Source organism: Arachis duranensis, chromosome 2 (assembly GCF_000817695.3).
Source record: "Arachis duranensis cultivar V14167 chromosome 2, aradu.V14167.gnm2.J7QH, whole genome shotgun sequence".
Classification (NCBI taxonomy): domain Eukaryota; kingdom Viridiplantae; phylum Streptophyta; class Magnoliopsida; order Fabales; family Fabaceae; genus Arachis; species Arachis duranensis.
This window is the reverse complement of record NC_029773.3, coordinates 71,096,490-71,123,674: the sequence shown is the minus strand read 5'-3', so window position 1 is coordinate 71,123,674 and position 27,185 is coordinate 71,096,490. Positions and strand designations below refer to the sequence as shown.

The following is a 27,185-nucleotide window of genomic DNA, read 5'->3' as shown; positions in this document are numbered from 1 at the left end:
AGAAATTTAGAAGGTGATTTTAGTTTTAGTTTGGTGCGTGTGAAGAGAAGGAAACAGCATAACTGATTCCGGGATTTTAGTTTGTTAGATAAAGTTATAGATATATTTTTTTTAAATAAATTTTTTCAATTTTAGAAAAATATGATATCACGCTAGAGATAACAAACTTTGTTATTCATACCCTTAAAAATTTTATTTTTAAAGTTAATGAATTATAACTCAAATAATATAATCCCTTTATTTTAATGACACCAAGCACAATATAATTGATGCCAGTAAGACAAAGATAGGATAAAAAATCGAACAAAAAATCTTTGTTTAAAAAAGCAATAAATAAATAAATAATAAAAAAAACAATATTTTAAAAACTGTGTTCAAACTTCAAATAATGAATGAGAGTTCACCACGTAAAAAAATAGAAGCAAGTGAGCTTGAATAAGATCCCAAAGCCTTCGTAATTTTTCTTTTTCTCTCTTCAATTTTCTTCTTTCCCTTTTCTTCTTCATTTTTAATATTTTCCCGCACAATTCTCGGCAATGTCTCTCTCCGACGGCACAGATTGAACCCTGCATGCGCAAGCCACGTTACTCTCTTTTTGTGGTTTTATTTTTTTTTTTCAACAATTTCTCATAAGGAAAAAATATTCTGTCTCAATTTCGATTCATCGATCCAACACCGTTTCGTTTTCTGTTTCTCTCTCAGAAGCCTCAATTCCACTCCCGATTCGATCACGGTTCGCTACAACTGCGAGCAATTTGAGAATTCGGTGGTGGAAAAACAGAGGTGGAAGAAGAACAGAGGAAAAAAAATACAGAGGCCATTCAAAGTTTGTGGTAATTTTTTAAATCTGAAGGGAAAAGTATTGAATTTTGAATGATTTATATTTTGATTTCTTGCATGCACTGCTAGAATTTTTTATTTTGTTCTCATTTTTATTTATTTGTTTATTAGTTTTTTTTTTTTTTGGTTGATCATGTTGGATTTTACAATGTTGATGAAGGTGTTAGAATTTGCTGATTCGGATTGTTGCTGCTGATCAAGGATTTGCTCAACAATTTTGCAGCAATTATTCTTTAGGTTATTGTAGTTGCTCTTCACCTCCATAAGAGTTAGTTACACGTGTGCTTATACAATAAGGTAAAGTTGGAGTTAGTTGGAATGTTTTTAACACTTTTTGTTGGTCTATCACTTCTTGGATTTTAAGTTGTCTACATGATCTATTCATTCTCTTGATGCAGTTTTCAGCTTCTCCAAAAGTGTCAGCTAGCATTTGGAATTGAATTTGTGATTGGATGTTATTAAACTTGTTGAGTTGAGAACTCAGATCTTAATAGGGTGGAAATTGTGCTTAAATTTTTTGAGTTGTTAAGCAATTACTTAACTCCTTGGATTATTCTTATATAGCCATCATTCTGTAAGAAGAATTAGAAGCTTCACCGGTTGAGAAACTTTTATTATGATGCATAAGGCGGAGAACCTGTTAGTCAACAATCATGGGAGGGATCCTGGTTTCTCAAAGCCACACTTCCAGCCAGGATTTGCCACTGTTTCTAATAAATGTCAGGATCTACGTAGTAATATCAATAATAGGGCAGGGGAAGAATTTCCTGTGCAGTTTGTTAATGATGGAGTTGCTTCTAGAAGAATTCCTGTTCCTCGTGACATATCCCAAATGCGTGAAAATAGAGCAGCACAAAGTAGAGAAAATGGCGACGTCAAGTATGAGTGTCTTACTAATATTTTGGGGCTGAAGAAATTGGAATCTCAGAGGTCAGATGTAAGTGACCTTATATCTCTGAAAGAGCCAACTCATGAGATGGAGAATGGGGCTTCTGTCACTGTTGGTGAATTAATTGATGAGTGGGGTGATCATGGGACACGTGTGTCATCTGTTGTGCAGAATGGATCCATGCATTTGAATGGTCATGTTGGTTCAATTTTAGATGACTCTCGGAATGGGAGAATGAAGTTTCTGTGCAGCTTTGATGGAAAAATATTACCGAGGCCTAGTGATGGAAAACTCAGATATGTAGGGGGACAGACCCGCATGATATCCATTAAGAAGGATGTTTCGTGGGAAGAGCTTATGAAGAAGACTTTCGGTATTTGCAGCCAACCTCATACAATCAGATATCAACTTCCTGGGGAGGATCTCGATTCTCTGATATCTGTTTCGTCTGATGAGGATCTTCAACATATGATTGAGGAATACCAAGGGCTTGAAAGAAATGAAGGTTCACAAAGACTCAGAATATTTTTAATTCCCTTGGGTGAATCTGATGAGGCATGTTCATTCGTGGCAAGCACAATTCCACAGAGTGATCCTGATTACCAATATGTTGTTGCTGTGAATGGCATGCCAGGGCCTACTCTTAGAAATAGTGCTGGGCAGTGTTTGACAAATGAAGCAAGTCAATTGAATGCACCTGGTTTACAGAAAAATTCTCTCAATGCCTTTTATCCTGTGGAAGCCAGCAGTGGTATTCATGCTTTGAATGCAGATGGAAGTTTTAATGATTCTCTTACTATGCACAGATGCAACAATCAATCTCCACAAATTTCCTCTATTCGAATTAAGGGAGGAGGTTCAAGTATGGGTTATACACAGTTGCTTGGTAATAATTCATGCCAAGATAGTATTGAGAGCAATGCATCGTTTATTACTGCTCAGCTGCAACCTGAGAACTCCCCCATAAGCCCTGCTGATCGCAGATACCCCCAACAAGTAACTTTGAATCTCTTAAATGAAAGTCTCCCCTGTCAACGTGATGATGTTTGTCCACCAAAGAAGCACATTGGAGGTCAATTTAGCAACTGCAGTCCTCACAAGGAATCTGTGACCCCTTCATATCTGGAAAATTCAAACTTTCAACAGGCTGAATCTAGTGGTACTAACAATCCCCCTTTTGGGTTGCTTCATTCATTTTCTGATCCACAGTTGCATGAGAGTTTAACAAGGTCTTGTTACTGCTCACAAGAAGGATCTGTCCTCTCTTTCTCCTTGAACCATGCAAAGGCTCAGCCATCTTCCATGTTACAGTCTAGTTTCTCACAAGGAAATCTTATTGAGCTCCAGCAAGATTCCAGTCTCCTTTATCCTCAATTACAAAGTAAGTTACCAAATAATATTGAGTCTTCTGAGTTGTATGGAAGGCAGGATTTGACATCATCTTCTCCATATTCAGAATCATCAGGAACGAATGGAATTCATAAAGATAGCATTTTAATTGGAAAAAAGTATCCTGTGCCTCAATCTGATGTAAATGGATCTAGCTTTATGGCGAAGCATGCTGAGAACAATTCTTTAACTTCAGAAAAAATCAATATAATTGAAGGAAAGAATCCTTTTGATGAAACAAATGGCAACTTTTATGAAGGGAAATCACTTGCTGCTCATCTGGGACACGTGACTGAATTGAATCTTCTGGATTCCTTCCCTGCTAATAAATTGAATGCCAAGATTAATATGCAAAAGGATTGGGAGCTAAGTTCTGAGGACATGAGCCAAAGTACTATAAATAGTAAGAAATATGCTGTTGCTGAAGGTGTGAATGGTGGACAAGGATCTGATTTTGCATTGACAAGAAACATCAAGTTAAATGGTTCAGTGCCAACCTGTCGAGAAACCTCTTGCCACAAAAAATCTCTTGGTGATCTTACGTGTGAGCTGTCAACCGAACCTACTTCTTGTAAAGCTTCGCAAGTTCAACCTTCCATGAGTTGCCATGATGCCTGTTTTAATGAAATTTCAACTTTAAGCACTGCTTCTTTGTATCATGTACATCATAATGATCCCGGTCCTTGTTCAAATTCACCTACAAATGATCAGCACATTCCAAACAACACTAATTTCCACAAAGTTCCTTCTTTTATTGATGACGACTTGATAACCAGTACTGACCAGATCTTTCCAGTTATTGGGGGGCACTTTGCTGGAAAGTCAAAACCTGGAGATGTCATGCCAGGACTATCAAAAAATTTAGGAAACTGTGATGATGTTAATCAAACAAAACCATTTGGGCTTGTAGAAGATGTGACTGGTGTCGTTCCTCGAGTCATTCATTCTACATTTGCATCCATCCCCCCAATTGTGGATGTAAACGGATGTATGCCTGTATCCTTGTCTTGTACAGAGGGAGATAGCATCATCGCAGACTCTGAACCTGAGGTAGAAAAACTAAAATCAAATTGGATTTTTGGCTAGTCTCTTTCATATTTCTGAATATTTTTTCTTCATTTATAGGATTTTAAATACGATGAAGCTGACAAAAATGATTTCCTTTCTGACGCAATGATAGCAGAAATGGAAGCGAGCATCTATGGTCTGCAGGTATTTCATCTCTGAAATATTCCTTTTTTGGTTTTCATTTTTTACAAGTTTCAAGATCAGAATCTGTGATTTATTAACATGCTACTTAAACCTTGCTACCTTCAAATACACTTTCACATCCATCTATGTATATAAAATATTCGTTTCTGATTCTTTTCTAGAGGATTTGTTTTTAGTTGAGCAACTTGAGAAATAATTGCTGTTATTGTTTTTCTTTAAAGTCAGAGTTAAATGGTCTATGGAGGGAAAAGAAAAGTGGAATGGGCCAACGACAGGAAAATTGTATCAAGAGCTGATTAATTGATAAAGTTTTAGGGTTGTTGAGACTTGAGAGGAAGTTAAGGAGGAGGGAGAAAGGGAAGTCAGCTAAAACCTAACATTTTGAGAGTTCGTGGGGTGCATAAGAGGGTCACTGGAACTATCTTTTCACAACTTTACTGTTCTTTATTTTGCATGGTTGCTTTAGCCAGGAAACTCCAACAAATACATACTTTTCTTAAACTAGCATTGATTTTTTCATTTCTGAACCAATTTTAATGCCTTTCATGATTAGAGTTTTATTAACACTTCCATGTTGGAACACTGTATTTTTTGTTTTGTCAATAGAAGAATAAATTTGTTATTGAGAGACAAAAGATACAATGTTGTGAATCATCTTTCAAAAGCTTAAACTATTGTGTAGAGGCACATGAATGACTTCATATCTGACAGACCTCCCCAATACTCAATAGCCTTTTTTGGGGTTGATACGTAGACAATATATAGGCCCATCTTATTGTGTGTTGAAATTAAACATGTCATATTGAAGAAGCGCTAATACCTTGCTGTGAGCTATCTCTCCTAAAAGCATGAGTTATTCATGTGCTTATCGCTGTTGCTAAGTAGTTTACATCTTCCTAATGCTTTTCTGCTTTACATAATATGGTTTTCCTATTGGCTATAACTGACTTGTATTATTATTCAGATAATAAAGAGTGCTGATCTTGAAGAACTTAAGGAGTTAGGATCTGGTACTTATGGAACTGTTTATCATGGAAAATGGCGGGGAAGTGATGTTGCTATAAAGAGGATTAAGAAGAGCTGTTTTGGAGGGAAACCTTCTGAACGAGAACGATTGGTGAGTCTATGATGGAAATTATTCTTGAATATTTGTTATGTATATCTATCATATGTTTTATATGTTTATCTCTGTTTTACTGTTGGCAACCGTCTTCATAGACTTACAAACAAACCCCTTAAGTTGCCAAAATCTCCAAGTTGCCTGTTGATTTTCCAAAATTTTTAAATTAGTTATAAGTGGAAATTGTAAAATCTTCAAAGCAAATCACTCTTTACATTGATTATGTTTCTTGGCTTGGTTAGACTAAAGATTTTTGGAGAGAGGCACAAATCCTTTCAAATCTTCACCATCCCAATGTTGTTGCATTTTATGGGATAGTACCAGATGCAGCTGGGGGAACATTGGCAACTGTAACCGAATATATGGTTAATGGTTCCCTACGGCATGTCCTCATCAGGAAAGATAGGTAGTTTATTTCTTACTTGTTCCTCTCAACGCCATTTTGTTTTTATAGTTGTTTATGCATATAGGGTCTTATTTCTGCAGATTACTAGATGACCGTAAAAGGCTAATAATTGCCATGGATGCGGCTTTTGGTATGGAATATTTGCACTCCAAAAACATTGTTCACTTTGATTTGAAGTGTGACAATTTGCTTGTCAATCTAAGGGATCCAGAAAGACCCATATGCAAGGTAAGAATTCTATGAGCAAAATCTCATTCATTTCAAATAAAGTTAAGAGATAAAATGATAAAGCTTGTTCGACATGTAAAATGCTATGCTTCCTTTTTATTATTCAAATGAGCTTATAAGGGCTCCGAAAGTTAAAAGCAGATCTTGGAACCCAAAAGTAGAATTGGAACTTTGAATTCAAGCATATGATCTGGTTAATAATGATTAATGCAGGACAATGAGGATGCTTATAGTGATGACAAAAGGAAGACAAACTTTCCATAAAAACAGCTTAAATGCCAATATATAGTGATGAATCCATTTCTGTTGATGAATTCAATATCTGACAACTTTCTAAAGCTATAATTTATGAATTGGTGCGCCTAAGTTGACCATGTGTTTCCTTCAGCAACCTTTGTTGATCGGTTGTTTTCCCAGGTTGGAGATTTTGGATTATCAAGAATTAAGCGGAACACCCTGATATCTGGTGGTGTGCGAGGAACCCTTCCTTGGATGGCACCAGAGCTGTTGAATGGCAGTAGCAACAGGGTTTCTGAAAAGGTCAGTTGCATCATCTGTTGTTATATTGCATCTCACCAAAGCAACAATTAAGTCATTTGTCACTTTTTAAGATCAACTACATAGATCAAATGATGCTGTTGTAGTTATAATACTAGCAACTTTAAACTGAATCTTTATTATTGCCTTCTATAACATCTGTTGTTTTCAGAGTCTAGAACTGAGACGGGAATTGAAACTCAGTATTATGTTTAATAGTCAGAGACTGAAACTAAAAATTCAGTCTCAGAACACAAATTTCAGTCCCTTTTAGTACCTCCAGAAAGTGGAGACAGAAGGGACTAAAATTTTGGAGACTAGAAATTGAAACTTTAATAATATTTTTTTTCAAAAATACTATCATTTAACTTTTCAAATTCCAAATCTACCACTCAATCTTCATATTTATTTTAAATCAAACATGATACTTAGACATAACTCGGTCCAATACATTCTACACCAAACACAATATAGAGACTTAATTTAGCCTTAGTCTCTTAGTCTCTGTCACTCAGTCTCCCTTCCAGACACAGCCCTAAGTCTTCAATGACTAAATCAAATTAAAAAAAGAAGCAGCAGAAATCCACTACTTTTTATGAATTTGATTATTTGAGCAACATTGAGAGTCAATGAATCTTTTGATGGCATTTAGATAGTGGATGAAATTTTCAGGTTGATGTCTTCTCATTCGGCATTTCAATGTGGGAGCTCTTGACTGGTGAGGAACCTTATGCAGATATGCATTATGGTGCCATTATTGGTAAGATTCATGCCCCTACAGTTTTTCTTTTCCAGAATAGTTAATGATGATCATTTTATGCAGTTTTGGAAGTTTATTTTCTTGATTCCTATGGTATGTCTTTCATACCATTGCTTTCTTGATATAGTTCTTTTGTAGAATTTCAAAGTTGAAAGGGTTGGACAAATTTATAGTAAACTTAACTTGCCAAACGTTGTGCGTGACATTCACGCCTAGGCTTATTCAGAACCAAACTTCGAATTAATTATTTTTCTTTTTAAGAGAATATAACAATCATTTTTTAGCTGTTCTTCGAGTCTAAAATGATTGTTTCCATTCTTCCTAGATATGATTATGATGGATTTGAAAGGAATGATATTACATATCTGCCACTGGAAAAAATATGCTTTGTGAAATTGTGAGTTGTGACTAACTTCTTGGTCCGCTTGCATTTTGATGACATGCTTATAGGGGGGATTGTAAAGAACACTCTTAGACCACCTATTCCAGAACATTGTGATCCTGAATGGAAGAAACTCATGGAAGATTGTTGGTCGCGTGATCCTGAAAGTCGCCCATCGTTCACCGAGATAACTAACCGGTTACGATCTATGTATAAGGCGCTTCAAGCAAAAGGGGTTGTCAGGCACGACAGATAAGGCAGGCCTATTTTCTGCACTACCAAGACCTTCATTGGTTATTAGAAATAGGTGGCAAGTGTTTCTTGTCTTTCAGCTAGCTGTGAAATCTTAAACTAGCTTGTTCTTCTTGTAAAATGTGAGGTTGAGATCATGGTATAGTAGATTGTATCTGTCAATTTTCTGCTTGGTTCAGGATCTAAAACTCTACCAGCAGCATAGAGAGTAAAGATTAGGGAAGAGTAAGGTTGCTCTAGTGTAAATACAGAGACATGTGTCTTGTAAGATATGTTTTGTTAATGTGAGCTTCCTTTCTCTCCTGCCTTTTGGTCTTTCTCCCTTTTTTTTTTTTTTTTTTTTTTTGGTTAAGTAACAAATTGGACTTTCGGTAAAAAAAAAAAATATGAGGGTCAGATTTTATATTATGCAAATTGGAGGGTTTGATTTGTCTTTCAGTTTGTGTTAAAATAATTTTTTTTCTCCTATAGTAAAGCAAATCACAAATCAAAAAGTTTGATTTGCATATTTAATTTTTTTAAGACTGAAATACAAATTTGAGAGTTTAGGGTTTAGGATCAGATTTATATATTTAAAAAAAATTAAATCTGATTTAGATTTGTATATTTAAAAACAATTTAAAAGTTACAAATTCGACTCAGCTCTCCACATGAAAAAGAAACATAAATTCTCCACATTACTTAAAAATATCATTGGAAGCCCAATAACAAAAATAAAAAGCGCAACTTTTATACTATTTCTTGAGAAATTTTTTTACTCTTATTTTATGAAAAATCAATTAGTTTAGTTGTATTTTCTGTTTTAAAGATTAAAACCATATCAATAATGTATTTAGAATTTAGTAATTATTTATATTAATAAGATTTAGATAACGTAATAGAGAAATGCTAGGTGAATTACCGAACATAATATATATCCTTTGGTTTCGTTTGATTTTAGGTTTTAAAAATTATTTCAATCGACTATAAGATGTTATACATTAATTTAATAATGATTAGGAGATTTACTTAATGGTAAATTCTTGTGTTTATGAATTCGGTGCTGAATTTGTCAAACTTACTTTTTATGGTAAGTTTTAAATATTTAAAAATTATTTATTTTTATATTTTTAAATTAAATATTGGCACCATAACATGCATATCAATTAATTCTATTATAAAATGATAAAAAAAATTTAAATTACCTTTGAAACATCAAATAATAAAAATTCAATTTTTTATTTAGAAATTATAAAAAAATAAAAACATAATTTAAGACTTCTAATCATTTATTAATTTAGTCATTATACAAGTAATTTTAATCCACCTTACATCTTGTTAAGTTATAATTTTTGAATAAGTGTTTAAAAGTTATAATCTTTTAAAAGATAAACTATCATTTTTACTCATAAAAAAATTAAGATGCGAACATTTCTAGGGTTTCTTTATTTTAATAAATAAATTAATTATAATAATTACGAAAATAAACCATTTAAAAAATATTTATCAAAATAAATACTTCTCTTTTAGATAATTTTGTATGTATCTCGTTTACAGTGTAAACGAGACAAGAGAGGTGGACGCGACACATGTATATCTCGTTATAGTGTAAACGAGATATTTACGGTGGAAACGGGATAATGTAAACGAGATACATGTGGTTTTAAAAAAAAATAAAAATAATAAAAAATATTAATAATATTAATAATCCAAACTTTTAGCACGCAAATGGTACATGAAAAAGTTGGTAGAAAAGATTAAAATGGATATGTTTGATCAATTAGTACTAAAAAAGAGTACATAAAAGATTTTAGATTAAATTATAATCCAATTGGATTGATTTAAATTTGAAAAATAAAAATAATCGTTTGCCAATTGTTAAGAAATGTTGATGGGATAGTAGGAAGAGAATTGAATCCGTGGGAGATAGCTATTTCAATTCTCTTCCCACTATTTCTATTAACCTCTCCTAACATCATGACAAACAATTATTTTTATTTCTCAAATTTAAATCAATCCAATTGGATCATAATTTAATCTAAAAATTTTTATGTACATTTAAATACCAGACAAGATGGATTATCCATTTAAAATAAACATGTTAACACGTTTACGTGAAATCACGTAAACACGTTTTCTAACTGCCCACTATTAATCCTATTATTTATAACTGACAATTTTTAAATTTTTCATATACTCTCTTGAGTATTAATTTTTAAATTCAAATTATATATATTTCAAATTTTGAGTATTAATTTTTAAATTCAAATTATATATATTTCAAATTTTGTTTGTTGCATAGGAATACATAAAAATTTGAAATATAATTTAAATATAACTATATTTCAAATTTCGTTTATTGTATGTGAGTATATAAAAATTTGAAATATATTTAAATTTTGCTTGTTGTATGGGAGTATATTTAAATTATATTTCAAATGGACAATTAATCTTCTCTATTATTTAAAATGGACAGTTTATGTTCCTGTTATTTAAAATCGCCCATCTTTTCTGTTATCTAAAATATTCTATTTTTAAAAGTTTGATTCAAACTATATTATTAATATTTTTTATTATTTTTAAAAATTATATTTAATTATTTATAAATACATATATCTCGTTTATAGTGTAAACGAGATATACGAAAATGGAAAAAACACACATATCTCGTTTACACTATAAATGAAATACGTGCAAAATCATCTCGTTTATAATGTAAATGAGATAAGAGAGGAGTATTTATTTTGGTAAATATTTTTAAAATTATTTATTTCGATAATTATTATATTTATTTAATTTATAAAAATAAAAAAATCTGACATTTCTACCCATAGATGAAGAAAATTGAAGTAATCCATCAATGATTTGTGTATCAAAAATGCCCAAGCGTTAGTCTACCATTGACTCCGTTAATAATCCTTCCTATGTGGCATTACGTGATTATGTGGCAAATAAAGTCTTCATGCATAGCATGCTGAGTAATGTGAGCGTTATAAGCAACCTTAGACACAAAAATTTCTCAAATTTTTAAACTTTATCCAGAAAATCATTCAAACCAGAAATTCTAGCTTGAAAAATTGGAGGCACACATCTAAATGTCAATGCGAAATTGTTTACCCCAGTTTTGAATTAGAGTTGCAGTTGATCTGGGAGCTCAATTTCAAAGAGGAAGCAAGATAAGATGTTTGATGAGAGATGCTTTTGTGGGTTAGATGCGATGCTGCTGCAGTTTGGAACTTCAATGAATTCTGGGAGGTAGTTCATCCGTTGTCTCCAATGGAAGGTAAATGCTTGTACATTTTATTCTATTCCCATTTAATCGGTATCTAAATCGTTCTTATATAGTTTTCCTTTCACATACGTTAGACTGAAGCTACTTTGTGTGAGTAGACAAAATTGAAGGATAATGGGAGGATTTGAGGAGATGTTTGTATGAAAGCAAGAAGCGTGGAGATGGTAACGAAATTAATGCTAAGTTTTAGATGCTCATCAAGATAGCAAAGATTGAAACTGAAGTTGTGAGACTTAGGGTGTGGTTTATCATCATTTCTTTGTTTGTGGTGCTTAATTTCGTTTGTAGTGTTTATCTCTGAATGAGGATATGAGTTGCATATTGTTCTATGTGTAAGATAGTAATGCAATGCAATGCATAATTCGATAACCTTTGTTTGTTTGATCCGTGGTTGTTGTTGTATGTGATGGTTGATTTTTTTGACAAAAATACCTATACCCGATGTAATAATTGACAAATTAACACCTATTATATACGGTAATTGTCACATATAGTCACAATATATATAGAGTTGGGCAATATTATCCTGAATTTACAGAATGATGTGAACCAATTTCAAGTCCAACACAATAACTCTAATATAGCATAACTGAACATTCATACATGCACTAAAATTAACGCATTATCTGTCCAAAAGAGGCAAGAGTAACGTATCTTTTTCAATGTGATAAGCCAAAGCAAAAGTACTAAAAAATAATATGATGTCTAAAGTTGAACCACACATAAACAGCAAGAAGTCTAGTCATGAAACAAATCCTTCAACAAAAAATGAACCACACATAAATAGCAAGAAGTTTATTGTCAATATCATAAACAACCTAAAGCTACTGCAGGTGCTTCAGGGGTTTGGTGCGAAGTTGTTACTTCCACTTGATCCTCCATTAATAGTTGCAATGGTTGACCAATGTCTTGCTGGTGCTCTAAATTCTGGTTGGGGCCACTTGATTGCATTTGAACCTCTAACAGTAGGAGTTGACATGAAAGTCATGAACCTACTAGTAATTTCTTGAGATATTTCTTGCATTGTTTGAGATGTGACAGTAGATTGTGGTTGAGCATTTGGTGTTAGTGGCTTCATGGGTAGTTGAAAAGTTGGTTGTGCTTAGTTGACATATTGAGTACTTGGAGGTGGTCTTTTCAAATTTCTCTTTTTTTGGAATTTGTTAGCAACTAGTGGCTTAAATGGCTGATTCATCCTTGGAGGCCTAATTGGATCAGGATTAATTGGAGCGGTAGTAGGTTGTAGCATTGGAGGAGATACCTATATAAAATGTACCAAGCATCAATTAAAGTACACAGTTAAATAACAGAAATAATACACAAGAAAGGGTATAATATTACTGGTTGAGTTGGTACTTGAGTTGTTGTTACCTTAGTCGCTTCAACAGCTTCCAAAATTTTCTCTCAAAACATCTCTTGAATCCTATCTGCCTCATCATCATCTGCAAAATCAGCTTCACGTTGGTCTTCTGCACCTGGTTGTTGAGTTAGAGGCTGCCCTCCTGCAGCAGCAGCCATTGCTTCCTTCTTCTTAGTGCAATTACAATTGTTGTGGCCACTCTACAATAGACAATTGGATGTGAGAAGGTATTAATACAAATAAACAGTACCTTAACCGAAAGAAGCATGTTATATACCTATAAGTAATACTTGTAGGTGATAGCACCGTATCTTTATTTTTCTCTATAAAGATCTAATTCCAAGTCTTTGGGAGCATCATTCCTTTTGTCTCTGGTCAACTTAGGTCTTCCTGCTAGTTTCTTATACACTAGAAGTAGTACTGGAGGCATATTCACATGCTCCTAATACTCCTGACAAGGTACAGGCTGGATCACAAATTTGTAAGCGCTATGATATGCACCCATAGTAAGCCAGTTGTGAGCATATTCTTTGGGCCTCCTATTTTGATATGCAAGGACATCACATGCATGCCTACATGGCAATCCAGTTAGTTGCTAAAATCTGCCATTGCATGTCATTTTACCTAAGTTCACCATAACCTTGTGTGACAAGCATTGAATTTCATATATGTTTTCAGGGTCATCTCCTGTTGGTAGTGGTCTCCATTTGTTGCTTTCCCTTTTTTCTTTTTCCAACCTACTTTGCTGTACAGAAATGATCAACCCACAATAATTGACTAAAGCCTTCTTATTTGTGGCAATAATACTCATCACATAACATCTAATTTCCTCCAACATGGTTATTATAGGCTTTTTCCTCATCTTCTTGATTCTAGAGTTGAATGACTCGCAGATATTGTTAGTGTAGTTATCATATTTTGGATACTCACTAAACCTTGACTTACTCCATTAGTGTGAGGGTATCCTATTCAAATAATCCCATGCATGAGGATTAACCCTTCCCAATCTATCCATTACGAAGTTGAAGTCTTGAGGTATTAAGGCCTTGGCACATCTCCACATAGTCATCTTCATCTCCATATACTTCCATCGTTTCCTGAAATTTTGCCAAATGTGCATAGCGCAAAACATATTATGTGCTCTAAGATTCATTTCTAATATAGCGGGTATGAGATCCTACATGCACAAAACCAATTACAAAGTAAGTAATAAACAAGTATCTAATATGAAAAACATATTTATTAACTAAATAATAAACAACTAACTCATTAATTAGCTAATTTATAAAAGACATCACTAATGCTCACTGTCTTCATGTTCAACATAAAATTGAACCCATTTATATCGTGGTCAATTAGATCTTTTCAAAGGAGTTCTAAAAACCATTTCCAGCTATCCTTGCACTCAAACTCCAATGACATAAGCTATTGGATATAGGTGGTTATTGGCATCATGACCAATAGCCGTCAACAGATGTCCTCCATAATAACTTTTAAAAAGGTTCCATCCAATCATATGAATGGTCGACAGTTAGCTAAGAAACCCTTTTTACAAGCATCCAAACAAATGTAGATCCTTTTGAACAAAAACCATGTACCTTCCACATAATTATTGCTGATAGCGATAGTAGAACCAGGATTGGTCCTTAACATCTCATTCGCATAGTCCCTCAGAATTGCATACTGTGCTATCTCAGACCCTTCAATCCTCTCCTTTGCCTTACCCGTAGCTCAATAAATCTTTCGCTCATTCCCAGTTACATCATATTCCTTTTTGAAGAAATTCTCAGCTTGCCTTACTGTCATGTTTGCTTGATCTTGGATCTTATTCTCAAGCTCATCTACAACCCATTTCTCATCTATTGATTTATTCTTGTTCATTCTACTGTAGATATGTTCATTCACAAAGGTCTTCACCTGAAAACTAAACAGAAAATGCTCTTGGCATAGTAATCTGCCATGGACAATTCTCATCATAGCAGATTGTCTTACACCTTGTTGAATTAATCCTTGGAAAAAAGATACTTCGGCCCAAGTTGATATTGAACTTTCTCACTACTTTCTGGAATTAGTCTAGATTTTCAAACTCCATAGCTAACTCTAGCCTGACCTCCTTAACTGGTGCATTTGCATTGCCATATCGAAAAGCTGCAGACTAACTATCTTCATCATCACTTGGGAGGGAATTAAGCTCCTCTGACTTATAGAAGTGGTACCCTGCATCTAGATCTGAACATTCTTCACTTTCAACAGGGATAAAAATTGATAGAGGCTTATTTAGGTTAGGGTTAGGTATGAAGGTTTAGACATCGGGTGGAGGTCAGGTCTTGCAGTTGACCTTCTTTTTCTCTTTTTACGACTCCCTTCACCAATTTCTGAGTTGATATTTGGTGTTGCCTCTACAGTTTGAATGCAGTATCTTATGATGCTTGTTCACAGCAAGGTGTTGGAGTGTACTGTGTGAGCACTGCAGTGTTTGAAATACATGTGGGCAAACTTGGGGTCAACACTTACTGATGTCACTGCCTCATGGGTAGGAGCAACTAACTCTGCAGAAATTGGTTGCTGATTTGGGATTTGGTCATCAGAGATTGATATCTGTGTTGGATGACTATTTAAAATAGGTTTTCCTAATGGTTGGGAGGGGGTTGATGGTATTTGTGGTTGCTGGCTGGTCACTTTTGGAGCTTGGAAGAATAACTTTGGGATTATAAGGGTCACATTTGGTATTTGGGTAGTCAATTTTAGTTGCTGTGTGCATGTGGTGTTATGATGGACTTCTTCATTTTGGACTCCTACTGTTGGCTAGGCCTTTAGCCCAGGCCCAACTTCAGCCTCAAGTACCAGATTTAACTTTATTGGAACATTCCTCGTCACAACTCTATATGTACAACGACATACACACAATAAAAAATCACTAATGTAACAACCTTAAACCTAGTTAAATGAAACAACAGAAACTCAGAACTAATCAAACAAAAAATCTGAAGCCCTAATCAAATCACCGAGATAAAACAAACTTTAGATGCTCTCTCACTTATGAACAATGAAAGTAGTCTACCCAAAGAAAAATTACATACTTGCAAATGGCTCCATGAATAACCACGAACAGCTTCAGATGTTCCTACAATAGCTGTGCCCTCTGCAGCGGAGAGACTCACTCAAGATCATGGGCACGAGTTCGTTTGAAGTCAACCTTCTTTACGGCGTACGAAAATGAGGAATTAAAATTGACGGAGATTAATAGAAAAGATGAATAACTTAGCTCTGCTAGGGCTTTAAGCTCTGTCCTATGAAACGCGCGAATCTAAATTGCCTTTCTAATTCCCAAGGCTAAATTGTCTAGGTAGATAACATTTAGTTATTATATTTTTAATATAAATTAAAAAAATTGCCACATATATAATCACGTAACGTGCAACATAGGAAGGATTACTAACAGAGTCAACGACAGACTAATGCTTGGGTAGTTTCGACACACGAAGCCCATCATTGATGGGTATTACTTTAATTGCATTCATCTAGTAGAAATGTTAGCGTATTCATCTTTCATAGGTATAAATAGTAGTTTATCCTTTTTTTAATAGAGTAATGCAACATATTCAAATTTTTTTGGCAAGTAAGTCCAACCAAATTAGTTCAAACTTAACAAAAACCAACTTCATTATTAGCGCTTGTGGACACGTTGCCTTTTCATATTCCGCGCATCTTCTTCACATTCTTCTTCTTTTTTGCGTTCTTCTTCTTCTCCTTCGTGTTTCTTCTTCTTCTTTACATATTTTCTTATCATTGTCGTTCTTTTATTATTTTGCTATTGGTGTATTTTTTTCCTTTTTCTCCACCTCTTCTTAGTATTTTTTCAGTATTATGTATGTCTTTTTTCTATTTGATTTTTTTTTATTTTTATTCTTGTTATGAAGGTAAAACAAGAGAATTATGAGAATGAATGAATGCATGTTTACACTTATTAGATTGAATTATTATTTAGCAGAATGAAAATATGTTTACACTTATTAGATTGAATTATTACCATAAACAAAAATAGCATTGAAATTTCATAATTGTAACATCAAAATTTTGTTACAAAATCTAGAAATCTCTTCTTTAATGTTGTATTCTTTTGCTTTATATTATTCTTTCTTTCTTTCTTTTTTTTCTTTTCTTTTGCTCTTACATCTTCTTTTAAGAGTATTCCTTCTCATATTAGACATGAATGAACATGTATTTTAATCTTATTTAGTTAAATGAATATATATTCACACGTATTGGACGAAATTCTTGCTAGAAATAAAAATAACACCAAAATATCTTCCTTAATACTGTATGTTTTTACTTTTTATTTCTTTTTGTATATTTTTTGAAATCTTACATGTGCAACGAAAAAGAATAAAGGAGAAAAAAAGAATACTGTAACGATAGTGATAATGATGACGATGACGATGACGATGACTACGACGATGATGATGGAGAAAAAGAAGGGAGGAGAATAAATTCAAATGAAAAGGAAGAAAGAGGAAGAGGAGGAAGTGGTAGCGATGGTGGTGGTGACAACAACAATGATAATAAAAAAGAAACTGAGAAAAAAAAGAAAAAGAAGAAAAAGAAGTAGCATCGGTGTACGAAAGAGGAAGAAAAAGAAGTTGGACTTGATTGGATAAATTACTTGGAGTGTGTTTGACAAATTTGTTAGAAAAGAAGAAGCACACTAAAGCTTCTTAAAAGTTTCAATTTTTAGTTTGGCAAATTTTTTATTCATGAACGCAGCGTTTACAAGAAGCAACTATTTTGAGCTTTTGCGTTTCACCAACGGACTTTTAGTCATCAATATTCTATCTTTATTTACCATATGCCAACTTTATCTTTTATGCACGTTGTTGTATTATTTATGAAATTCTTATTATTTTTGTTTATATGAATTCTCTTTTTCTATTATTTATTATTTTTATTTTTTATTAATTATTTATTTGATATTATACACTTTTATAATTGTGATTTTTTATATTATTTTTTATTATTTTTTTATATAATTTTATTGATTCTATTAGGTAAAGTAAATTAAACAAAAAATTAATTGTAAATAATAATAATAATAAATTATAAGATACTAAGAAAGAGTACTAAATGTACTAAAAATATACTATATAAAAAATCATAAATTTTTTTTGACTTATTTCAATCACTACCAAGATAAATATTTAATTTTTTTATTATTCTTAGTACTCTTTAAAATTTATATTTGTTAGTTTTAATTAAAAATATATTTTGTCAATTTTTATATATTATTTTTATTTTAGTATATAAATACTATTTTAGTAATTTTTATCTAAAAATGATTTTGAGTAGTGTAATCCAAACAACATTTATTTTATTATAATCCATTTTAATATAAAGATTGCCAAATATAAATCACCTTAATACAAACTTATTTTTCATTAAAATCTAAATTTGTAAAATTAATTTTATGTAAACTTTCGTTTATAAACTGTAATCCAAACACACACTTGGTTGTAGAGTATTTTATAAAAAAAATTGATAAAATAAAAATAACAACACTCACGCATAATATAATTTTTTTTATGTCTACCCATAGAAAAAAATCTTTTAAAGTAACAATGTTAGTAAAATAATAAAATAATACTTTAATCATTTTTAAATTTGTAACATTTATTATTTATGAGCTTATTATCTTATAAATAATAGTGTAAATTAACTCATTTTTTTTCAAAAATGACTAAATAATTTTAGAGTAGCTGGATCTTTGCGTTTGTGCATAATATAATTTGTTTACCAAATATTAAACATTTGAATAATATTATATATCTAAATTTTTTTTGTTAATAAATTTAACTAAATTAATTTAACATAATAAAAATAATGACTAATATTATTTTGAGTCTTATTATTTAATTTAATTAGACTTAGTTTATAAAAAAACACTTAACTTAAATATGTAACAAATTAACAATGTAGCATTCCTCTAAACATTTTCTCTCTTATTTATCCTATTTTTCCTATTTTATTTTAGCGGCAACCGTTCCCCACCCGTGGCTGATGGCGACACTTTATTTTTGGCGGCAACGCAATGGAGTGGTAGCGCCAACAAAAGTTTCAATTTTCAAACTCATCACTCAACAACATACCCAAAAATCACTACATCATTGCTCTTGCTGGTGCCGTGAGAGTGCTATTTGATGAAATGGCTTCTTCAAGCATGGAAGGATCAATGCCCACCATGGACGAATATGAGGCTCTCTTGTCAACCACCGACGTCGAACTTCTCAAGAGAGCATGGCGTAGCGAGAAGGCTGCTCCCGAGATTCTCCGCTACGATTTCGATCTCGTTGGCCGCGTCACCGAACAGCTTCAATTGATGGTAAACTTTTTTCCTTTTCTTGATTCTAACACCGGTGAACCCTAATTTCATCCCCCTTTGTTTTCTTATGCTTATGCCTGTTTCAATTTGAATGAAAATTTGAATCTTTATTAAGTGTGTTGTTATTAGGGATTCTATTATTTGAAACCTTTTTTGTTTTGTTTGTTTTCTCCTGAGACGTTGCTGACTGAAGTAAATTTCAATTTTGGTTTTCAAAACATGTGAATAAAGTTTTGATATTAACTAGATTGAATTCTGCTAGTTAATTGCAACAGGAAAAAAATATTTTTTTTTCTTTGTGAACAATTTTTTGGCTTCTGTTCTTTAAAATTTAGTGCTACATTTTTGCAGGAAGAAACTGTGGATGAGAAATCTACCAGTGGTGCTGACCCGCTTTCGTTGTCTTTATATCAGATGGACTTGGATAGGACCCTCTTTCTCTTGAGATCATATCTTCGGATCCGCATACAGAAGGTAACCATGTGCTATTATCATGGTTGTTATGTCAAAATTAGTTTCTTAGGTAGCATATGAAGTGTGTGAACCAGTAAAATTTATATCAGAATCAAGCTCAAGTATATGCAGTAGCTGTTAGTCTACAACTTGATTTCTGTTAATTTTTTTGCGTGGACTCTCTTTTACCATATATTTATCCTTTAATAGTAAATATTATATTCCCCATCATTAGAGTTTAATTGCCTTTATAGTATAAAGGATTTTACATTGCCATCAAGTTAGATACTTGTTGATATGGCAATGTTTAATTAGATGTCTATGTAAATTATAACCTTCACTTGTACTTATAATAGGTGTTGAGAATAATCAGTTGTAGAACTAAAGATTGATTGTTAAAATATTTGAACACTCATTGAGCAGTGAATATAGACTTGACTTGCTGCTGTGCTCATTAGAAATGCATTTTGTTTAATTTTTGTAATCATGTTTTTGTTTCAGATTGAAAAATACATGTTCCACATTCGAAAAAGTGACGAGCTATGGAATAGGTTATCTAAAGGGGAGAAAGATTTCGCTTCAAGGAAAGGCTCTCTTTTAATCCACATACATATGCTTACTGATACCATGCTTGTTTCGGTTTTTGAATCTAACAAATCTTCGTGTTGCAGGTGCATAGATGACCTAAAACATCATCTTGAGGAGAGTGTGCTTTCAAAATTGCCTGAAAATTATCAATCCGTTGAGAAGCAATCTGTAATAAGTGAAGAGGATGACATGGGTAATTTACCATCCTAGAAGTTATTTATTATGTTATTTCATCATTTTTTGGACCATTTTGTGGCTGTTAAGCACTCCAATTTGCTTTGCCTGAAAAGTTTGAGTCTGTAATGAGATAAGTTTCTACCTTGTTAGTGTTTTGGTTGATAATACGAAAGATTTGTCATTTATTGTAGTGAAGACATGAAACTCAGAGTATGAGGATGATAGGATGCCACGGGATTTTAACCAGAAAAATAGGAGAAATGTTGTGATACTAATCCCTGGACTAATTCAGAAATAGAAAATAATAGAAAGAGAAAACCTGAATTAGAGCACTATGGACAACTCAGCAATTAGTTACAGTTATTAATTGGCCAAATTCCCCATTAGGTACCTATCATTATTCTCTCCCTAAAGAATCACCTTATCATCAAGGTGATGTAGTCATGTAACTAGGAGAAAACGATTAATGCTGAAAAGATGGAGAGTAACAAGCCTGCAATTTAGTGGTATCCACCCAGGTCCCAGTGTTTGAAACATGATGGCTTAGGATTCTCAGCACCGACTGAGGTGCGGCGAACCTGCAGAGCATCTCCTCTGGATCTTTGACCAATGCCACAAATCAGATACTGATAAGGGAACGGCCTTGAACCCTTGAGAAGAACTTCTCCTATGGTTCCAAACTGTTGGCTTTGTGTAATGGTTACCTTCAATGTTTCCAGCTATATGGCCCTTTAGAACAGTCCTTGAAAGCATTGATGGTTGAAGTGGAACAAATTTTCTTAGCCCACAGTTCTTGCTCAAAAGGAAGATAATCAAGATATTTAGATTGGCTTTTTGAAGAGGGGAAAAAAACTTTTTTTCATCGAAAAAAGTATTTTTATATAATTGTAAAGGTGCTTGGATACAATTTTTTAGAAAAATATTTTTACTTTAAGTAAGCAACATGTTGCTTTTTTAAAACAGCAAAATTTTAAGAACATTTTAATAAATTGTTTATTAGAAAAAGTACTTGTATTTTCAAACACAATTGCTTTTTCTAATAAAAATATCTTCTTAAACAAATAAAAAATACGTTTTTTTCCCCAAAAAAACCAATCAAACTCACCAAATGAGTCTAGAACTTTGATTCAATGTAGCTTTCTTCTAATTTATTTATTTACTCCAGCATTCTGGAGAAGTCCTTGGGGTTGGGGTGCATATCAGTTGAATCTTGTCCATGAATCATACAATAGAGGCTTTTCACCTTCTCTTACATTTTATCCCTTTTGAATTTCCCTTTTGTCTCTCTTTCTAACTGAAGTCTTAGACTGGAAATCTTGCTTTGGTTCTTACCATCCATGTATTATTGCCATGATAACTGGTTACTAGTTTTCAGTTGTTTCGTTTCTATCTTTCAGTCCCAGAACCACGCCTAGACACATTCGTCTTATGCAGAAGCAAAGAGTATCTCTCTGGCATTCAACTTGAAGATGGACCTGTTGAAGACAGGCAATTCTCTTACCCTTTCATGACTTTTTATTTCTCCCTGCTTAGGAAAAGGTTAACAAAATTGTTCTAATTTTCTGATTCGGTGGCAGGTCGAAGCTCTTTGAGATGGAGCCGGGTGTCCTTTACTTCATATGTTACAAATCAATAAAGCCACTTGTGGAGAGTGGGAAAATTGATCTTCTCTGATATGAAAACTTCGGATATTGATGTTCATGAAATTCCCCGTTGTTGATCAATTGTCTCCTACCAAGACTTGAATTTATGGAGCTGATTCTATGACACCTTGAGGAAGAGAAGAAAATCCGGACTTTAATTGTACATTGTACCTGGTTGAATTCAACAAGGCTCCTGAAGGAAGCTTGAAGTTTGACTGTGTGCTACATGAACATTTATAGCAACTTATTTTCATTTATAATATTTGAAAGTTATATTAAAAAAAAAATTAAGAATGAGTATCTGTAAATGACTAAATGTTCTTGAAGTTCGTATTAAATGTACTTCAAATCATGCAAGTATTTCTTATACAACATACTCATTCTTTGAGTTTTGAATAACTTTTTAGGAGAAATAGATCTTTTCAAAATTTTTTCCTCTCAATTGATATATATTAAAGTATGGTATTTCACCATATACTCTTTAAGTAGAACTAAGAAAAAACATATAAAAATATGTTAGATGATAAAAATCACACTTGACGACATTAATTAAAAGAAAAAAATTAAGAGGATTCATTCTCTTTTGTAGGCTTTTATTTTTCGAAGTTTTAATTTAGTGTCGATTAACCTTGAAATAACTGAATCATGTAGTTTTGGAGATAGATAATGCATATTTAATTTTATAGATTGTGAACATTTTTGTAATTAGGATATTTGCCTGAAATTGCCACGGCAATCGAATGATATAAAATGGTGGGATTTATTTAAATTCTCTAAAGATTCTTGTCATATAATTCGGGCTTAAGGCAATAAAATTCTAGTAAAAACTTTGGTTGCATATTGTTTTGCTTAAAATATGATACATTTATATTTACGGCAAATTTCTTGGTTGTCTTTATCCTGCTCATTACTTCATATTGTTTTAGGTGATTGCTAGTGTTTGGCAAGTGTTAACAACTTAACATTGAGGACTCTTGAGTTGTGTTTAGAAGGAAGATTAAAATTGATTGGTAAAGATTAAGAGATAGAAATTAAAAAGACAAACATTAAATTTGAGGTTCTTATGGTTTGTTAGCTGTGTTGATGGTGTTCTTTTTTAAAATGCTCAAGAATTTAGGTAGCGTTTGTTTTCGGATACAGGACACGGAGACATGGACAGTATATTCTTAAAAAGTGTTTGGAAGCAAAGACATGGATACTGAACATATTGTCTCCGGGACAGTTTTTTATACTTTTGTGTCTACTTTTTTATGAAGGACAATGATGGACACGGAATTTGAAAGAGGGACACGGACTGTTTTTATGAATTTTTTTCTTTTTTGTCCATGGTGCTATTTTTTATTATTCCACTGTTACCCTTTCTTATTTTTCCTATTTTGCGTTGTTTTCAGAAAGTATTTTTTTTACTCCATGCTCTTTTTCTATCTCTACGTTCTTTTTCTTTCTTTTTTTTCTCAGGTACTCTCTCCTTTTTATAAAAATTTTTATTGGACTGGATCATTTCTTTTTTCTTATCATTCTTACTTCAACATCATTTTAACCTTATATTATATTATTTGATTTGTAATAAAAATAATAACAAAAATAATTAGTCTGGAGACTTTTAAAAGATAAATATTATAAAGGTAAAATTGATATTTTAAAATGCTAAAAAATAATTTATAAATTGTAATTGATTTTATATAATTTAAAGAAAAATTAATTTTTTGAAAAGAAAAATAAAATTTTAGATAAAAAAAATTAATTTTCTAAATAAAAATAGATTTTTATGTGCAAAAATTAATTTTTTTCCATTTAAAAATGGATTCTTTTTTTAAAACTGATTTTGTATTTAAAATTAATTTGGCTTATTAACCTAAATAAAATTTTTTATTAATCAAACTCAGATTTTTTTTGTTAATATTAACCATATGTATTCCTACATATTAATAATAAATTTAAAAAAAATAATTATATTTATAAATTTTATTTTAATATAAATACTATTATATAATTTTTTATTAAAATTTTTGACTACTTCAAATATTTTTTTCAAGTTTCCAATGTCTGTACTCTTACGTACTCTCATTATTTATTAAATTAGTTTATACTAAAAAATTTGGAATCACATGGCTATTTTAGTCATTTTATATAATATTTTAGTCTTGTCCATGTGTATCCAAACATAATACTAGACATTACATTAGTGTCCTATCCATCGTATCCAAACACGATACACAAAATATAATTTTTAATGTCTCTGTCCTATTGTCTTTGTCTCAGTGTCCTGTTCTGTCGTGTCTCTACAAACAAACGCTACCTTAGAGTTGCGTTTAGTTTTGAGAATATGATAAGATACAAAAATTAATATTTTTATATTTTATTTGACGGTAAATTAAATATAAGATAGAATAAATAATAAAAAATTTAATTTATTTTCATTTTTTTCATCTAAAATTTAGAATGAAAAGTAAAATGATAAAAGATATAATTATGAAAATTTGATAGTGATAATAAAAAAATAAAAGAAGATTGTGTTTTTTTATCAAAAAAATATAAAATATATTAATTTAATATCCCAAGACACAATATTTTCATTCATATCTCATTTATTAAATATAATTTTATATTTTTAAATTTATATTTCAATATCTTAAAGACGATCTAAAATCTTATTCAATATCTGTTGTTAATAAATGAATAAATAGATGGTAGTGTAGTGCAAGGTAAGCTCTGATGTGCTTCTTCACCTTCTTGCTTGCCTTGTATTAGAAATTATATAATTTTTATGATATAAAATTTTAAAAGGGATCTTCTCTATTTTTTTAACACTTCAGGAAATAAAATGTGATCTTTCATTTTTAATTCTATAAGTGAGATCAAAATTAAATAGAAGAGAACAATAAAAAGTGAGATCCTATATTAAATACCATTCAGTTTTTTTTTTCACCAGAAAAGATCTACTCTCTCCTTATACAGCAGCCATGTGAACTAGTCAAGCCTAATATAATTTCGATTTCCTTATTCGATTCATGAATCATATTTTTATTTATGCAAGTACATCATTCACCACAACTTTTTTTTTAAAAAAAATAAAAATTTATGTCTCCTCTAGTCCAATCTAGAGCCCGTTTGGGAAGTAGCAGAAGCTACTTTTTTTAACTTTTGAAATATAAAAAGTCACAATCTATGTATTTGGCACTATTTTAAAAAAAGCTTTTAACTTCCCGAAAAGTTAATTTGTAACTTTTTGAAGAAGTAGAAATATATGACTTCTTGCTTCTCGAGAAGTCATTCTACCACTTACTTACAAAAAATTAATTTTAAAACAAAAAAAATATACTTTCCTTCTTGACTCTATGAAAAATACTGACCATTCATCACCATTTTCACACAAGGTCTGCTAGAAGCACTGGCCTTCTACCATCATTCTCACGCAATGTTCCAAGTCTCACCATTTTTACGTAATGAAACATCTGATGGAAGTATTGATCCTCCACCACATTTTCAGACAATATTACATCTGAACAACTTACTGCATATATTCCTTCTAAGTATTTTTTTTTATCATTTTATCACTATTTTTTATTATTAAATTTGTATTCAAGTGTGGTATGAAATTTCAGTTTTAATTTTATTTTTTTCATATGTAATTTTATAGCTTATTATTATTTTCATAGTTAATTATAACAAGTTCTTGACCTTAATAAAGGAGAAGAGAGTTCTAATAGGAGTAAAAATAAAAAATAAAAAACAGCAATAAAATATACATTGACACGCATTTTATATTTATTTTTTATTTTCACCTACCATATCATACACAATATTAGTGATTAGGTTATGTAAAATCAACATTTAATATTGAAAAATATTTGTTATCATGGTTATTTTAATATTCATTCTCTTTTATAAAAAAAATTTATCTTTTGCATTATTTATCCAAACGCTACAACTTTAAAATAAGTACTTTTATAACTAAAAAACCAAACACAAAATAACTTATTTATAAGCTGTTTTTAATAAAAGTCCTTATGTTTTAAACTCCTTTTTCAAAAGAATTTATTTAAGTTATTTATCTAAACTGGCCCTAATCCATACATTTCTTCGGATCATGTGGAAAGTGCAATTATTAAGTGGAAAGTGCTTGAGAGCATATATNCCCACACGTTTAACAGTCCACTTCACTCAGTTATTGACTTATTGTTATACCGGCCACTTCTCTCTCTCTCTCAGTGGCAAACGTTGGGTCCAATCAATTTATGCTAATGAAGGTTCAGAACTAATTTATACGACGCGTCAATGCAAGAATATATCTTTTTAATTGTTAAAAAAAACTAAAAAAATAAAATATATTTTTTAATATTTATTTATGAAATTAATAATAAAAAATTGCATTTTATTATTTTAATTATTAAAAAAATTGGAAAAGTTTATTTCTGCGTCAATACACAATGAAATGGCCATGTTATTAAGATACTGATATTTTAATATTTTTAATTATTAATTTTAATTATAAAAATATATAATATATATTAATTAAAATTAACTGTTAAAACTATTAGAATATAAGTATTTTCATAATATTTGCAAATATTTTTAAATTTTATAGCCTATTTGATATTTTGACTCCTTAAAATGAGTCGGGATTGATAATATAAACTATCAAGTACCAAATCATTTTTTGTCTACAAAGTACAGACTCTTTCATATTACGATACTATAATCAATTCGCAATATATCGTGCGGGTCTAGCAAATAAATTTCTTAACAGACTTGACAGAGTAGACTTTTAACATATGTAGGGGTGGCAAATGAACCTAAATTCGCTGGGTCGGTCCGCGTAACCCGCTAAAAAAGGCGGGCTGGGCTGGAAAATCGGGACCTGGAATAGCAAAAGTCCGCCTAACCTGCACCGCTTAAACCGTGGGTTTTGACGGATTTTGGCGGGGCGGGGCGGGCTTCCCTGCCGGACTAAGGTTTTTTTTAGTAAGGGGGTATTTTGTAATTTTTTTTCTAAAATCTAACTTTCCCCAACCTAACTTACAAGAGTATGAAGATAAAAATTGAGTGTTTTGAATTATGTTTATGTTATTTTGGAGACAATATTTATAAATATGTTTTGGATTATGTTTATTTTGCTTTGGAGAGAATATTTATACTTATATTTTGAATGAAAATTTGATTTATAATTATATTTATTAGATATTTATAATCACAAAGATTTTAATGTTTGTAAATATAAAAAATATAATTTTTTATGCCATTAGAAATTATAAATTTATTAATATGGTTGTGAAATTATATATATTACTTAGTAGTTAATAGT

General features: G+C 31.5%; 2 protein-coding genes and 1 long non-coding RNA gene across 5 annotated transcripts; 2 read left to right on the top strand and 1 right to left on the bottom strand.

Moving 5' to 3' along the window:
- The first annotated feature begins 416 nt into the window (after positions 1 to 416).
- On the top strand, positions 417 to 8,321 carry LOC107474844 (uncharacterized). Of its 3 annotated transcripts, XM_052257308.1 has the most exons (11): positions 417 to 600; positions 703 to 833; positions 1,001 to 1,137; positions 1,239 to 4,168; positions 4,244 to 4,330; positions 5,295 to 5,447; positions 5,693 to 5,856; positions 5,937 to 6,084; positions 6,502 to 6,624; positions 7,294 to 7,381; positions 7,832 to 8,321. In XM_052257308.1, the coding sequence occupies exons 4-11, from the start codon at positions 1,457 to 1,459 to the stop codon at positions 8,017 to 8,019; spliced, it is 3,663 nt and encodes a 1,220-aa protein (XP_052113268.1). In that variant the 5' UTR covers positions 417 to 600; positions 703 to 833; positions 1,001 to 1,137; positions 1,239 to 1,456; the 3' UTR covers positions 8,020 to 8,321. The 3 variants fall into 3 exon arrangements, with proteins under 3 accessions (XP_052113268.1, XP_015949963.1, XP_015949966.1); XM_016094477.3 differs by having other exon boundaries at positions 417 to 833; XM_016094480.3 differs by lacking the exons at positions 5,693 to 5,856; positions 6,502 to 6,624; positions 7,294 to 7,381; positions 7,832 to 8,321 and having other exon boundaries at positions 417 to 833; positions 5,937 to 6,079.
- Positions 8,322 to 11,920: 3,599 nt separating this feature from the next.
- LOC127744718 (uncharacterized) lies at positions 11,921 to 15,317 on the bottom strand. The gene is made up of 4 exons (XR_008005659.1): positions 14,245 to 15,317; positions 12,924 to 13,823; positions 12,658 to 12,846; positions 11,921 to 12,547 (listed from the first exon to the last, which is right to left on the bottom strand). It is a non-coding gene; the product is annotated as an uncharacterized LOC127744718 (long non-coding RNA).
- Positions 15,318 to 18,724: 3,407 nt separating this feature from the next.
- Positions 18,725 to 22,232, top strand: LOC107474932 (DNA replication complex GINS protein SLD5). Its single transcript, XM_052257562.1, has 6 exons — positions 18,725 to 19,019; positions 19,371 to 19,493; positions 19,974 to 20,057; positions 20,145 to 20,253; positions 21,635 to 21,725; positions 21,815 to 22,232. Exons 1-6 carry the CDS (start codon positions 18,843 to 18,845, stop codon positions 21,909 to 21,911), a joined length of 681 nt encoding a protein of 226 aa, XP_052113522.1. The 5' UTR covers positions 18,725 to 18,842; the 3' UTR covers positions 21,912 to 22,232.
- Positions 22,233 to 27,185: the final 4,953 nt, after the last annotated feature.